Raw genomic sequence first — 14,397 nt, forward strand, 5'->3', positions numbered from 1 at the left:
GGGACCGGGGCGGGGAGCAGAGGGTGCAGGCCTGTGGGGCGGGCGAGGGGACCGGGAGAGCTATTTCTTTTTAATTATTCAGTTTTAGACAATCTTTTGATTACTTTTATGGTATTCATTGAATTTTTATTTCTTTTTGTTTTGTTTTGTTTTCGTTTTTGAGACAGGATCTCACGCTGTAGTTTAAAATGCCTTCCAAATCGTGGCAATCCCACCTCAGCCTCCTGGGTGCTGCGATTACCAGCATGCACCCCCACATCCAGCTTCTTTCTTTTCTGATCGATTTTCTCAGACAAAGATTTGTATTTCTTGTCTTGGAGCCAGTCAACTATGGACTGAAAACGTGAGTTTAAATCTCTCTTCCTCTAAAATTGGAGTGTTGGGTCATTTGTCCCAGTGAGAAATTGACTAAGATATACTTGCAATTTGTTGGAGCTCTCCTTAGTGTTTTTGTGGCTTGTTCTTGTGCTTCCTTTGATTCTGATCAAGCCACAACCTTATTAGAGACACTAACTTGAGCTATAATGGCCCATCACCTTCACTTGTTATGCTACTCAATAGGTTCTCTTCTTTATAATACTTATCCTTACTGTATTAGTCCATTTGCTGTTGCTAAAACAAAATACTTATTTAGTTCACACTTTTGAAATTTCAAGAGCATGGCACCAACACTTGCTAGGCTTTAATGAGTGCCCCCTTAGCTATATCACATCATGGCAGGTGACATAATGACAAGAATGCATTCAAGAGAGTGATCACATGGTTAGACGGGAATATAGTAAGGAGGGGTTAAACTCAGTTTAAAAAACCCACTCCCTGGGGTTTGGTGAAAACTAAATCTCCCCTTAGGGCAGCACCCCCAATGACCCAATCACCTCCCATTAGGCTCCACTCATAAAAGATTTACCTCTGTGGCCAGGCATGATGACACACATCTGTAATTCAAGCATGGTGGGAGGATTGCAAGTTCTAGCCCGATCTGGGAAATTTAGCAATTTAGTGATAACTTAAAAAGGACTGAGAATATAGCTCAGTGAGAAGGTTGCTGGGTTCAGTCTTCACAACTATTGGAAAATCAAAAAGATTTACCTTCTGTGCCCTGCTATTCCAAGGACCAAGCCTCCAAACATAAACCTTTATTGGACACACTCAACTCTCAACCCATTTCAACTATTGACTTTTCTGTTTTGTTTATTCATCCTCTGAATTCTGAGAACCTAATATAATTTTGGTTGCAAAATAGATATGGCAACATTTGTGGAATGAGTGGCTATGTAGCATTAATGGTCTCAGATCCAACACTGATTACCTCTACAATAAGTTTCAGGTTACTGAAATATAGAATTAAACTTGCTAGAGTAAATAAACTTGAATTATAACTACATAAAATCTCTACATAACATGTTTTATAAAATGATACATAATTACTATTCTTTTCAAAAGAATTAAGGTAAAATAAATAATCTTATATTCATCAACTTGTACTAGGGATCAAACTTGGGACCTTGCATTTGCAAGTGAGGGTCTTCTTAGAGATACTTTTTTGAGGAATTCAAGAAAGTAAATAAAATACAGATCAAAGCTTAAAATTCAGAAATGTTTTATCTAATAAATAAAAATTCCATTTCTGAAAGGAATTTTTCAATTTCTTTTGTTCTAGCATTTTTATTGGATAATCTAGTTAATTCAGCCTTTTAAAGGAGCTTAGGAATTTTTTGGATACCCTGAAATTTTTGTTATGCTGTTTATTATAACAAAACTTGATCTGCTTATAAAATAGTTTTTGAAAGCCATCATTATTCTTTACTAATAGCTAAAATGAAAAAGCAAGGAAAGTAATCAAAGCAAAAGGGAAATATAAAATATAAGATGAATTAAAAATACTATGAAAGCTTAAAAGCAGCCAGGTGTTATGGTGCTCTGGAAAGCTGAGGTAGGATTGTAAGTTTGGGCCCAGCTTGGGCAACTTTTTTGATTTAGCATGATTCTGTCTCAAAATAAAAATTAAAAAAAGACTTGGATGAAGCTCAGTGCAAAAAGGGCTTTAGGTTCAATCCTGAGTACCAGAAAAATAATACAGCACAAAACAAAAATTTAAAAGCAAGGAGATCCTTTATCTGAATGAATTTTTTTTCCTATCTTATTTTCGAACAGTGTGGAACAGAGAATTCCTTTCAAAGAGAATTCCTTTAAAAGACATCAAAAGGACATATAGCAATTTGGGATTGTGAAATTTCAGTAGATAATATTGAAAAATCAGGTCTAATGCTATATTAAGGGCCTCTAAGACTTTTTGAGTGTAATTTCAGTAGGTTTTAATATTATTGTGTATTCATTTATCAAACATTTGCTAAATGTGTAGTGAATGGCAACATTACAGCAGCTGCCCAAGGTTATGAAATTATAATTTATCTGGATGTGATGGTGCATGCCTGTAATCCTGGCACTCTGGAATGCTGAGGCAGGAGGGTTGTAGATTTGAGCCCAGGGTGGCAAATTTAGTGACTTAGCAAGGTCTTGGAAAAAATTAAAAATAAAAAAGGGCTGAAGGGGATGAAGCTCAGTGTGAAGGTCTTGCGTTCAATTCCTTATACTGCATTTATCTGTCCACCTATCTGCCTATTTATATGTCTGTCTGTCTATGTCAGTTATGGCGTGGATTTGAAAAATCATCCCCCAAAATTCATGCACTAAAAGCTTGGTTGCTAGATGATGGGATTTTTGGAAGCAACTGGATTAAGGGTTGTGATTTATCAAGTGGATCGATCAGTTGATGAGGTCATAATTTGCTGGCATTCTTAGAAGGTGATGAAAACAGGATGTCGGGCCTAGTTGAAGGCATTGGATAAGAGAGCTGCGACCCTGGGGTCTATATCGGGTCCCAGCCCCTTTCTCTTAGGGGCTTCCACCCTCTGCTCCCTGGCTGCTGTGATTGAGCAGCTTTCCACGGCCAGGCTCTTCCACCGTATTTCTCCTTCGCCATCAACATAAAACACCTGTGTGAGAAGTGCACGGATAGTAGGCAGTTCAAAGGTCAGCTGTGGCAAGATCTTGTGATTGGCTAACCAAATGTATGCTTTTAGCCCAACAGGCATTTTTAATCCCCTTTGACTCCTTCCATCGTAGGGCTTGGAAATCCAAGATTGCCTTCGCAGCCTTCTTTCTACCTATGGGTGTCCATGGGACACTGTTCTGACGAACGAACGAATATACTGAAAATCTTTTGCAGGCAGTTTTTAAGGAAAACTTGCTTGATAAAAGGAATAGCTGATGTTGGTGGCCTTTTTTTTCCCCTTCCTCGAATTTGGATATAATTTCTGGAGCTGTTGATTTCTCTTACAACTATGGGGAAAATGCCTGATCCCAATGCTGGTAACCTCTACCTCCCATTTCTATAAAGTAACAAAAGTTTATATTTAATTAAACCACTGTTAGTTGGGTTATTCTGTTATTTGCAGAAGGCATTCTTATGTATCACTGCAAAATGTTGATGATTCTTATCTTACAAAGTTTTATGAAGATTCAACAAATAAAATGTCTATTATTTGCCTACACAATTTTCAAGCCCTCTGTCCATCCATCCTCCTTCCTAGGTCAATTTAGCTATCTTTGGGAGGATATTATAGCTTGATTATGTATTTTATTAGAGGTCGGACCCACATACAGTATTCTAATTAGCAGGTTTTTTTTTTTTTTTTTGGTTTTTGAGACAGGGTCTCACTATGTAGTTGAGACTGACCTGGAACTCACTATTTAGCCCAGGCTGGACTTGAACCCGCAACGATCCTCCTGCCTCTGCCTCTTGAGTGCTGAGATTATAGGCATGTGCCACCAAGCTGGCTTCTAATTAGAAAAGTTTTATAAAATTTGGGATAACACTTTCTGGTTGGGTCCTTACTCTTAATTTGTCATGCCCAATATTTTTGTTGACTTCTGTGCCCAGGAGAGATTATCCTCCTGAATCTTCTAGGAAGAGTCTACAAGAGTGTTAAGCCTATTTTAATTATTTCCCTCTAGATTAATTAAATAACACTTGCCCACATGAACATCCCCATGCCACTTTTCTATAAGCTCACAGCAGCTGGCATTTTGTGCTATTTATCTTTGTTAGTTGAGCTGCTGCCTAAAATCAGGGCTCATAAAGAGGTAAAGCCAGCAACAGCAAACCAAAGATGTGATCAGAGTCCTGAATGGGGAGCCCTCTCTGAGATGTGAACTTGATTTCAGCATCACTCATTTATCTGTGGACACTTATGTATTGAAAAAGTTTCTATAAATTGCACATGTGCCTGGTAGACTTCAAAGCTTATTAGATTATAGCTGAATTGTTATACTTTGGTGGAGAGTAGTTAATAAAAATAGAGAGAAAGCCAAAGTGGGAATGGGGACTGCCTTAACAGAAGAATAACTTCAGATGATGGAAGAGGAGACTTAAATCATATGTCTACATCATATTTTACTTTTTGGACCTGAAATATATAAGAGAGTACTTTTGAAGTAAAGTATTGAAGTTCAGTAAGTTATTTTTCTTACTATTTTATCTCTCAGATAATTTAAATAGGCCTATCTAAGATGTTACAGGTTTGGATCCAGACCATTGCAATATAGTGAATATTGCAATGAAGTGATTCACATGCATTTTTTTTTTTTTGGTTTCCAAGTACATGTAGAAGTTATATTTATCTCATATTGAAGTCTAGTAAGTGCACAATAACATTATGTCTAAAAAACAATGTATATACCTTCATTAAAAATGTCACTAAAAGTTGCTAACAATCATCTGCACCTCCTGAGAGGGATAATCTTTCTGCTGGTGGAGGGTCTTGCTTTGATGTTGACAGCTGCTGATGGATCCAGGTAGTGGTTGCTGAAGGGTGTGGCAATTTCTTAAAGTAAGATAGCAGTGAACTCTGCTGCATCAACCGACTCTTCCATTAAATAATTAAAGATTTCTGTGTAGCAAGCAATGCTGTTTGATAGCATTTTATCCACAGATTTCTTTTACGGTTGCGGTCAGCCCTCTCAAACTCTCCCGCTGCTTTATCACCTAAGTTTATGTAGTATTCCAAATACATTATTTGTTGACATTTCAACAATATCCTAGAATCTTCACTAGGAATAGATTTCATCCCAAGAAAAACTTTCTTTGCTCATTCATCTGTTAAAATTTTATCAGGAGATTGTAGGAAACTAATATTCATTAGTTCACTTGCTATTTTGACCACAATTTCATTTATCTCCTCCACTGAAGTATGGAATCCCTTAAAGTCATCCGTGGGGCTTAGAACCAACTTCTTCCAAATTCTCATTAATGGTGATATTTTGAGCCTCCATGAATCATGAATGTTCTTTTTTGTTTTTTTGGTTTTTTGAAACAGGGTCTCACTACATAGTTGAGACTGACCTGGAACTCACTGAGTAGCCCAGGCTGATTTTGAACTCACAGCAATCCTCCTGCCTCAGCTTATAGGTGTGCGCCACCATGCCCAGCTTTGTGAAAGTTTTTAATAGTGTTAAAAGACCAAATTGCAACAAAGCTAGTCTTTAAGATATCAGTTAGCTTCATTTGCAATTCTAGAATTGGCAAGTCTGAGCCAAAAATGACTCAGAATGATCTTCCTGCTGTGATACATGAGTAGGTTTATGTTTGTAGCCAGAAATAGGAAGTGATAAACAGAAAAGGAAAGGGAGGCACAGAGATAGCCTGACTGATTGCATCTTGAGAGCATATTTGGGGATTGGAGCAGGGGAGCGAAGCTACTCATATACCCTTGACCAAGGAAATGGTCTTTTTCTCCCTGGTCATCCTCTGACAGAGCTTGCAGCTTTGGGAAGGACACACATGAAGAGGTGAGGGAGGAAAGGGGACACCAGCCTAGCCAGCCAGATCAGCCAAGTCAACCCTGCTGATCAATGATTTAACAGATGTCATAGCAAAATTACCCTCACATCTGTGATCAATTAATTTTCTTTTTGTACTGGTGATCGAACTTGGGTCCTTGCACTTGTGAGGCAGGCAGCAGCACCACTGAGCTAAATCCCTGGCCCTACCTTCAGTTCTTATGTATGGAGACAGTTTATTTCCTCAAACTTCAACATCCAAACTCTGCTAGCTTCAGGCTCTTTTTTTGTTCAGCAAATTCCTCCCTTCTTTTAGTCTTCACAGAATTGAAGAGTTAGGGTCTTCCTCTGGATTAGACTTTGGTTCAAGAGAATATTGTGGTTGATTTGAATTCCTACATGGGTCTCTAAAACTTTCTCTGTATCAGCAAACTGTTTTTTGCTTCTCTATAATTTGTTTACTGGCGTAGCATTTTCAATTTCCTTTAAGAGTTTTGTTTTTGGTACCAGCAATTGAACTCAGGATCTTGTGCTTGTGGGGCAGGTGCTGTGCCACTGGGCTAAATCCCCAGCCCTGATTTAAACCAAGAGATATGAGACTCTCCCTTTTGCTTAAGCATTTAGAGGCCATTGTGTAGGCCAGGGATGTCAAAACGTTTAGAGACTGAGTGTCTAAACTGCAACCCAAAACTCATTTATTGCCAAGTGCCAACCCTGTAATTAAACCTGAATAACTGATGCTTGGCCGCTGGGGCAACATGGCTTGTGTGCCAACAGAGAGGGCTCTGTGGCCATAGGTCCACCACCACCGGTGTAAGGTATTAATAATCCATTATTGTTGTGTCTTATGGATAAGGGAGGCCTGAGCAGGTGGAGGAGGTGGGGGAAAGTCTGTTCAGTTGAGCAGTCAAAAATAGAAACACTTATTAAGTTTGACATCTTTTTATTTTTGGTATTAGAGATCAAACTCAGGACTTTGAGCTTGTGAGGCAGGCAGGCAGCAGAACCACTAAACTAAATCCCCGGCCCTAACTTTGACATCTTATATGGCAAAATTTATGGTGCCTCTCAAAACTAATACTAGTAACATCAAAGATCACAAATCACTACAACAGATTCAGTAATAATGAGAAAATTCAAAGCCAAAAGTGGTAGTGCACACCTGTAATGTCAGCACTCTGAGAGAATGAGGCAGAAGGATCACAAGTTTGAACCCGACCTGGGCAATTTAGATAGACCCTGTCTCAAAATCAAAAGGGCTGAAGGTGTAATTCAGTGCTGAAGAACTGGGCTCAATCCCCACTACCATAAGAAAAAAGAAAGATGAAAAATTTTGAAATGTTGTGAGCATTACCAAAATGTAACACAGAAACTCGAAATGAGCACATGCTATCAGAAAAATGGCTGATAGACATGCTCGATGCACAGATCACCACTGACCTGCCATGCATTAAAAAAAAAAAGAAGCAAAATAAGCAGTATCTGCAAAGCACAGTAAAGTGAAGGGACGAAGACCAGGCAGGTCTGTAACACACATGGTACTAAAGCTGATCCTGCACCTCTGAGGGACCTTTAAGAGTTTAAGGACTCCTCCCTCCTCACTAATGATGGGTTTCTTACCCTTTCCAGTTGTTCAGCCAATTTATGGCTAAATTACCAATTTCTTGGCAATTCAAGTTTTACGTAGATTTTGTAAAGAGTCTTCCAAAGGTTTTAAAAGATCTTAACTCAGGCAGGGAGTAGCTTAGGGGTAGAGCACTTGCCTACCATTGAAGCTCTGGGTTAGATTCCCAGCATTGCAAAACCCAATCAAGCCCCACCAAAATTTTAAATTGTTTCCCCTTATATTTGTTCTTTACTCTCTTTGAAGAACGTGTTGCTTGCTTTGTACTCATGCATTCAGGCCTACTGAAGCAGGACTTGAGAAACAAACTGAGTAGCATCCCCCCCCCATAGCTGTAACTCCTTGTTTTGCTGCAGAGAAGGTAAATACAAGATTTTTTTTTAAATTTAATTTTATTTTTTGTAAATACAAGATTCTTGGTAACAGAGTCCAGGAATCTGCCTTCCTTCAAGGCTGCCCCCCTACCCCCGCCCCGGTACTAACAGGGCAGACGGTTACATTCCTGTAAATGGAGTCTTTATAACCTTTAAAGAACTACATTCTTTCAAAAGATACAGACGAGATTGACAACCGTGTCCTGTAAACGAAATTCATAATGCCCTGTTCTCACAAAATTCAAAAGGAACAAAACTGTTATCGTGTGAGACGAGACTAACTTGCTTTCTGTTTGCTTCTATAACTTCACTTGCCCTTCCCCTCCCCGTTTCACGTCACCGCCCTTTGATCAAATATATAAAACCTGCTCCTGAATAATCAGGGGTTCTAACGCACCTCCGTGGGCTGCCGGGTAGAAGTGAGCGGCCAGGGCCCGGGATGTAGCTCAGTGGCCCCGCGCCTGCAGTGAAAGCATAAAGTCCTGAGTTCGATTTGCTTCTATAACTTCACTTGCCCTTCCCCTCCCCGTTTCACGTCACCGCCCTTTGATCAAATATATAAAACCTGCTCCTGAATAATCAGGGGTTCTAACGCACCTCCGTGGGCTGCCGGGTAGAAGTGAGCGGCCAGGGCCCGGGATGTAGCTCAGTGGCCCCGCGCCTGCAGTGAAAGCATAAAGTCCTGAGTTCGATTTTTGATACATTAAAAAAAAAAACGGCGGCGCAGCGGCGGTGGACGAGTATCTGGAGTATCTGAGGTGAGGCAGTGGCGGCGGCTCCGAGCCTGCATCCCCGACCCCTTCCCAAATGTGGTTGCTCGGCCAGGGACCTGACGAATGAGCGAACGCTGGGCTCTGGGAATCCGTTCCCGGGCTGTTGAGGGAGGCCTAGATTAATTTCAAGTTTCATCTTTCTGTAATTAAATACGCTGCAGTTCCATTCAATAACCAGTCTCTTACGAGGCCTCTTAAAGAGATCTCTCCCTCCAGGAGGGATTATTAACTCCAGATTGACTGCAGGGTTCAATTCCCGCTGCCCCAAAGAGCACTGTGAAGAATTACACTGTGAGCACTCGGGGCCTATAACAGAAGACATCATGTTTGCACGTTAATTTCAGTAGTATAAGTCGTGCACTTCTGAACGTGCTCCCAATCCCGAGGTGCTGCTTTTAGTAGAAAGAGCCCGGCCCAATGCTTTCCGGGCCTTTCCCGAAACCGGAAATGAAGCCTGTTGTTTGCCTTGAGGACTGCGTTCCTCGTCCAGGACTTAACAAAGGCTCCTGCGCCTGCCTTGAAGTGTTTTGTTTTTCATGTCTCCCGATCTCCTAAGAATGAGAGTTGGCTGTTAAATGGCGCGTGGGAATCACAGGCGAGGCCTGTTGGGAAGGGTGTGTGTGTGTGTGTGTGTGTGTGTGTGTGCGCGCGCGTGCGCGCGCGCTGGTACTCTGTAGCGTAGATTTGGGTAATACTTAGAGCTCCCTGGAAACAGAATGGGAAAAGTGAAGTCGGGAGCTTGCTGATAGTTCAGTCACGTGCTTGATTCAGGTAGCTCTTAGTGACGCAGGGCGTACTGGGCTGAAACTACTACCACCCATCCAGCGCTTATTCAAGGCAGAACTAGCTCCTTTAGCCTTCGGTTTCTCTAGGGCTCCTCCCTGGGAGCAAGTCACTGGGCCCTAGTGTTGACTGAGAAGTTAGATACTAATGTATAGGTTGTGGGCTCCAGAGATATTTAGATATGTGAATTGTGGGCCTTCAATAGTTTCTTGCTCAGAAAATGCTGGACAGGCCTAGCAGGAGTTATTTTTGCAAGATAAATACATGGAACACTCCCCTATAGAAGGGCTTATCAAATCCTTTACTTAACCTTCAAGATTTGAGAAAGGTAGGGCAAACCAGATTTGGGTGCCTAGATATGGAAGGGGATGGGGGGGAAGGTTAAAAAAGATGAGTATCCTCCAGAAATGAACTTTCTTTCCCCAGAGTTTTCTTTTTTTGGTGCTTTGGTGGGAGTTTGGGAAGGAAAGTGTAGTCTTTCTATAAATTGGTTTAGAACTAAATGCCAATGATTTCTTATTTAAAGGAGCTGCACTTAAGATCATTCTGGTACCTGTTAGTACTTTTTTGATAGTTTTAATAAAGTAATATAGCTCAAAACTTATCCCCAAATAAAATGCCTGTTGGTTTTACTATTTTGTTTCTAGATTCTTTAAAGGAGGTTGTGCTGATTTCACAGCACATTAATTAGTTTTTATATTCTGTCTCAACTAATGGCTTCAAAGTGTGGAAAATTATACATTGCACAAAAAATTATGTAGCATTCTACGAAGTAATTTTCATGACATTTCTTCAATTTTTTAACAACTTCTTTTAATTGTACTACCATCTTTTCCTCTAGGGAGACAAACTCTTAGTTTTTTTTTCATAAAAATAGGGGCGTAATTTTTCCCATAAAATTTTAAATCTTAAGCAATGAAGCACTTGATTACCCAATACACAGATGAGAGTTTGAACTTGTGCAAATCCAGGTGTATGTGTGTGTGGTTTTTTGAGACAGGGTCTCACTATGTAGTTGGAACTGACCTGGAACTCACTATGTAGCCCAGGCTGGTCTTGAACTCACAGCGATCCTCCTGCCTTAGGAGTGCTGTGATTGCAGTGTGCCCCCTGCTCCAGGTGTGTTTTTAAAGCCTGCATAAGTTTAAACTCCTGGGCAGGTTTGGGGTCAGGTATGGAAATTAGTCATGTTGGTGTGTGTGTGTGTGTGTGTGTGTATCTGTGAAAGTGTGTGCACTTTTTTTGGTCCCGTTTTTAATGGATGAAACGTTAGAGTTGTTTAATAGTTTAGGCTGTAGCTTTCAATGCGAAGGTGCTTCAATTCAGAGAAGTTGAGATGAATAGTTGTCACTCTTCCATTGATAAACTTTGATCAGTACAGTCAGATGTTATGAAATCACTGACTTTTAATTTATTATCCTCTTTTATATGGGAAGAGTAGGACAGAAAAGATGTTTTCCTTTGTCATCATTTGGTTCATGGCTGAGGCCCTCATAATGAAAAACAGAATAACAAGAGAAAAGTTTCTAAATTTATTTCAATTTTAATGTGGCACGGGAGCCTTCAGAAAGTGAAAACACACAGAAACTGGAGATCCTGTATACTTTATGGTGGTTGCGATGAAGAATGGAAAGTCCTGCAAAAATACAGTGGAATCACCAAAGTGTATGGCCTAATGGTAATAAACTGGAAGGAACTTAGCAAGGTCTGTTCAGATTCTTCTCTGCATTGCTGTGTCTTCAGAGAGAAGCATATTTTTTTCCCTGCAGATATAAGGCGGCCATCTCTGGAATGAGATTGTATACCTATGTCAGGGAAGAACTCAGGGAAGGTGAGTGTAGCCTTCCTGCTTTGCCTGTTTTCTCAGATACTAAGTTACCATACTAAGAGCATGTTCAAAACTTTGTCACAAGCAAAAGCTTTATTGTCATTGTGTATAATTTGACTATTAGTGTGTTTACGGTAAAAATTCAAAGCAGCCTGCTTTTTGAGTATATAAGCATAGTTTAATTTAATTTATTTATTTTTCTGTTATGTTTATTGGTATATTTAAAGCAAACAGTACAGTTCCATTTATCATTGGGATCTTGTACTTTTACATGATATATCTTAGTTCTTGTTTTTTCCCCATAATCCTGCTTTTTTCCCCATACTTCACCCGCTTCATCCTTCCTTATTAGTATAGTTTAATTTTAGAGTTTAGTATTTTTAACCTGGAAAATATTCAAGACTTAAAATGTATTTTTGTTGTCATTGTAGAATTACTGGTGAGGATGATGGAGGGAAACTTTTTACTCCTGAAGAATATGAAGAATACAAAAGAAAAGTTTTACCTATGCGCTTACAGAACAGGTTATTTGTGAGCTGGCGGTCCCCAACTGGAATGGATTGCAAACTTGTTGGCCCAGAGACACTGTGTTTTTGTACACATAGGTAAGATATTTTAATTGCTATTTCCTTCTTTCCTCTTTCCCTCCCTCCTTTACTTTCTTTGTTCTGGGTGTTGAACCCAGGGCCTATGCACTGAGGTACATCCACAGACTTTTTATTTTTGAAACTATCTTGCCAAGTCATTAAGTTGCCCAGGGTGGGCTTGAACTTGCGAACCTCCAGCTTTGGCCTCCTAGATTCCTGGGATTATAAGCATGCACAACCACATGCAGCTCTTACTGCTATTTTTCTGATGAGTAGAAAATAAAAGCTGTAGTAGAACATATCCTCACTGTGATGGTTAAGAAACATTTAAAAGTGGACATTTTTATAATAGTAAAAATATTTGAAGTTTTAAAAAGTTATAATTAAAAATTTTTGCCAGGCAGTGGTGGTGCATGCCTGTAATCCCAGCACTTGGGGGACCAAAACAGGAGCTTTAATGAGTTTGAGGCCAGCCTGAGCTACATAGCAAGTCACTGTCTCAAAAACAACAAGAACAACAACAACAACAACAAAACGAAAGAAAAAAAGTTGCTGTGGGCTAGGAATTTAGCTCAGTGGTTTTGCCACCTGCCTTGTTAGCACAAGATCCTGAGTTTGATCCCTGGTACCAGGAGAAAAAAAAAGAAAATTAGTCTTTCTTTGTCATATCATAGTATAACTCCCCCCATAAAGTCTATTGTTTTAAGACACTTTTCTCTTGTCATTGGTAAAAAAAGATATTGGTGCCCCTCGTGGCTTTGCTGAGGGATCTTTCAGTTTATCTGGGAAGCAGAAGTCTACCATTGGACAAGGAAAGGATCGATGGTTGGACTGCAGGGAACTGTCTTATGGTTGCTTGAATTGACTCACACTGGTCTTTATACCCATCTACAAATAGATGCATTTCTCTCAGATTTACTGAATCAGCCTTCTCATCTCAAGGAACTGCTGTGTCAATACATTTCTTTAGACAAACAAGAACTCAAGCACATGGCTTTTAATGACAAATGGTCACGTCCCAAGAAAATCCCATGAAGAGGGGAATTACATGAGGCTTTAGTCCTTGACATATGTCGCCTGTATCTGTGGTTTGTATTTTTCTGTATGCATGGCCTACTTCAGATTTTACTACTGTCTTACCGTTGTAAAGAGTGAAATGACCAGGGTCAGGGATTAAGCTCAGTGGTGCCATGCCTGCCTGGTAAGTGCAAGGTCCTGAGTTCCATTCCTGGTATCCCATCCCCCATGACTAAACTGGTTCACAGAAAAATCGCTGAACCTATTACATGTTTTCAGGCAACAACTCTGAACTTTCTGTTGTAAGGAAACCTTTGAAGGGTCGATTCATGAGAGACTCTTTGAAGTTGCTGTTTATAGAGTTGCTGTTTGTCAGGTGTTAGGCAGTTGCTAGGATGAGTAATGTGGTACATAGACTGACTTTAAACTTATCTAGCAACTTCAACTGATAACACTGTGGAGGAATGGAGAATGAGGAGTGTGTTGCTATCTCTTGGAAATGAAGAAGTGTTTGGAAAATGTATGATATGTTTATAATTTATTTTTAGAAAAATTTAATGCCAAACTGGCACTTATGTATGTTTAATTTTTGTAGCATGGAGTTGGTTCTCAACTCATCTTTGATAGAGGAAAACCCAACTCACATTTAACAGAGAAATTTTTTCTGTAGTGCTTGTCACTCATGAGATTTCTTTCTACACTATTTTTTTTTCCATAGTAAAAATGATATGTGGGAGGCAGGAGGATTGCAAGATCGAACCTATCCTGGACAACTTAGTGATTTAGTGAGACCCTGACTCAAAATTTAAAAAGTGGGTGGGGAGCTGGGGAGGTAGCTCAGTGCAAAGGCCCTAGGTTCAAGCCTTAGTACAGAAAAAGAGGGATATTTTTGATCCTTATTTACCCTTTAAGTTTCTCAGCCCAGAGAAAATATTTGGTATTTACACATGTGTGTCCTATTTATTTCACTTGAGTATGGTCTCAACATCCATTTATTTATCTGAAATGTCTCTAGCTTCTCATTCTTTATGGCTGAGTATTACTCCATTTTATATATTAAAAAAAACCCACATCTTCTTTATCCATTCTCCAGTTGATGGGCAACTGGGCTATAAAATATATAATAGATAATTTGAAATAGGAAGAAAAGGTCCAAAGGGGTGGGGGAAGTGAGAGGGCAGGGAACGGAAAGAAGGGAAAGGAATAAATATGAGAAAAGAAAAAAACGGAAACAAAGTCTTTGTAAATAGGGAGTGGTAGAGGGGTTTAAGGGAGGGCAGGGGGATGGGAAAAAAGTAAGAATCAAGATATATCATATAAAAGTACAAATTCCCAATGATGAATGCCATCATATTATATACCTAAATTTACCAATAGACTTAATGAATTAATAAAGTGATGTGTAATTATTAAGGGAAATGGGGAAATAAATAGGAAAACATTGACTGCCCAAAGCCAGCTGTTATTAATACTTGTTAAGTATAATTTTTTTCTTTGTATAGTTCATTTAGTTGTTAGTTTTGTGTGTATATAAAATCTTGAGCTAATCTTTTTTTTTTTTTTTTCCGGG

At 39.5% G+C, this 14,397-nt stretch overlaps 1 protein-coding gene across 8 annotated transcripts in view; it reads left to right on the plus strand.

The window, feature by feature from the left end:
- Nucleotides 1-2,819: 2,819 nt before the first annotated feature.
- Nucleotides 2,820-14,397, plus strand: part of Fam221a (family with sequence similarity 221 member A) — a 33,432-nt gene continuing 21,854 nt past the window's right edge. For 5 of the 8 annotated variants that reach the window (XM_010628214.2, XM_033757239.1, XM_033757242.1 and 2 more), the window contains exons 1-3: nucleotides 8,556-8,597; nucleotides 11,165-11,226; nucleotides 11,655-11,828. In XM_010628214.2, coding sequence (XP_010626516.1) covers nucleotides 11,731-11,828 — 98 coding nt within the window. In that variant the 5' untranslated portion in view covers nucleotides 8,556-8,597; nucleotides 11,165-11,226; nucleotides 11,655-11,730. Of the gene's footprint in view, nucleotides 3,034-8,555; nucleotides 8,598-8,626; nucleotides 9,384-9,413; nucleotides 9,724-11,164; nucleotides 11,227-11,654; nucleotides 11,829-14,397 lie in introns of those variants that run through there. The other 3 variants (XM_010628215.2, XM_010628213.2, XM_010628216.3) reach the window with 3 other exon arrangements.

Source organism: Fukomys damarensis, unplaced genomic scaffold (genome assembly GCF_012274545.1).
Source record: "Fukomys damarensis isolate Sample0158 unplaced genomic scaffold, DMR_v1.0_HiC HiC_scaffold_4, whole genome shotgun sequence".
NCBI classification, from domain to species: Eukaryota; Metazoa; Chordata; class Mammalia; order Rodentia; family Bathyergidae; genus Fukomys; species Fukomys damarensis.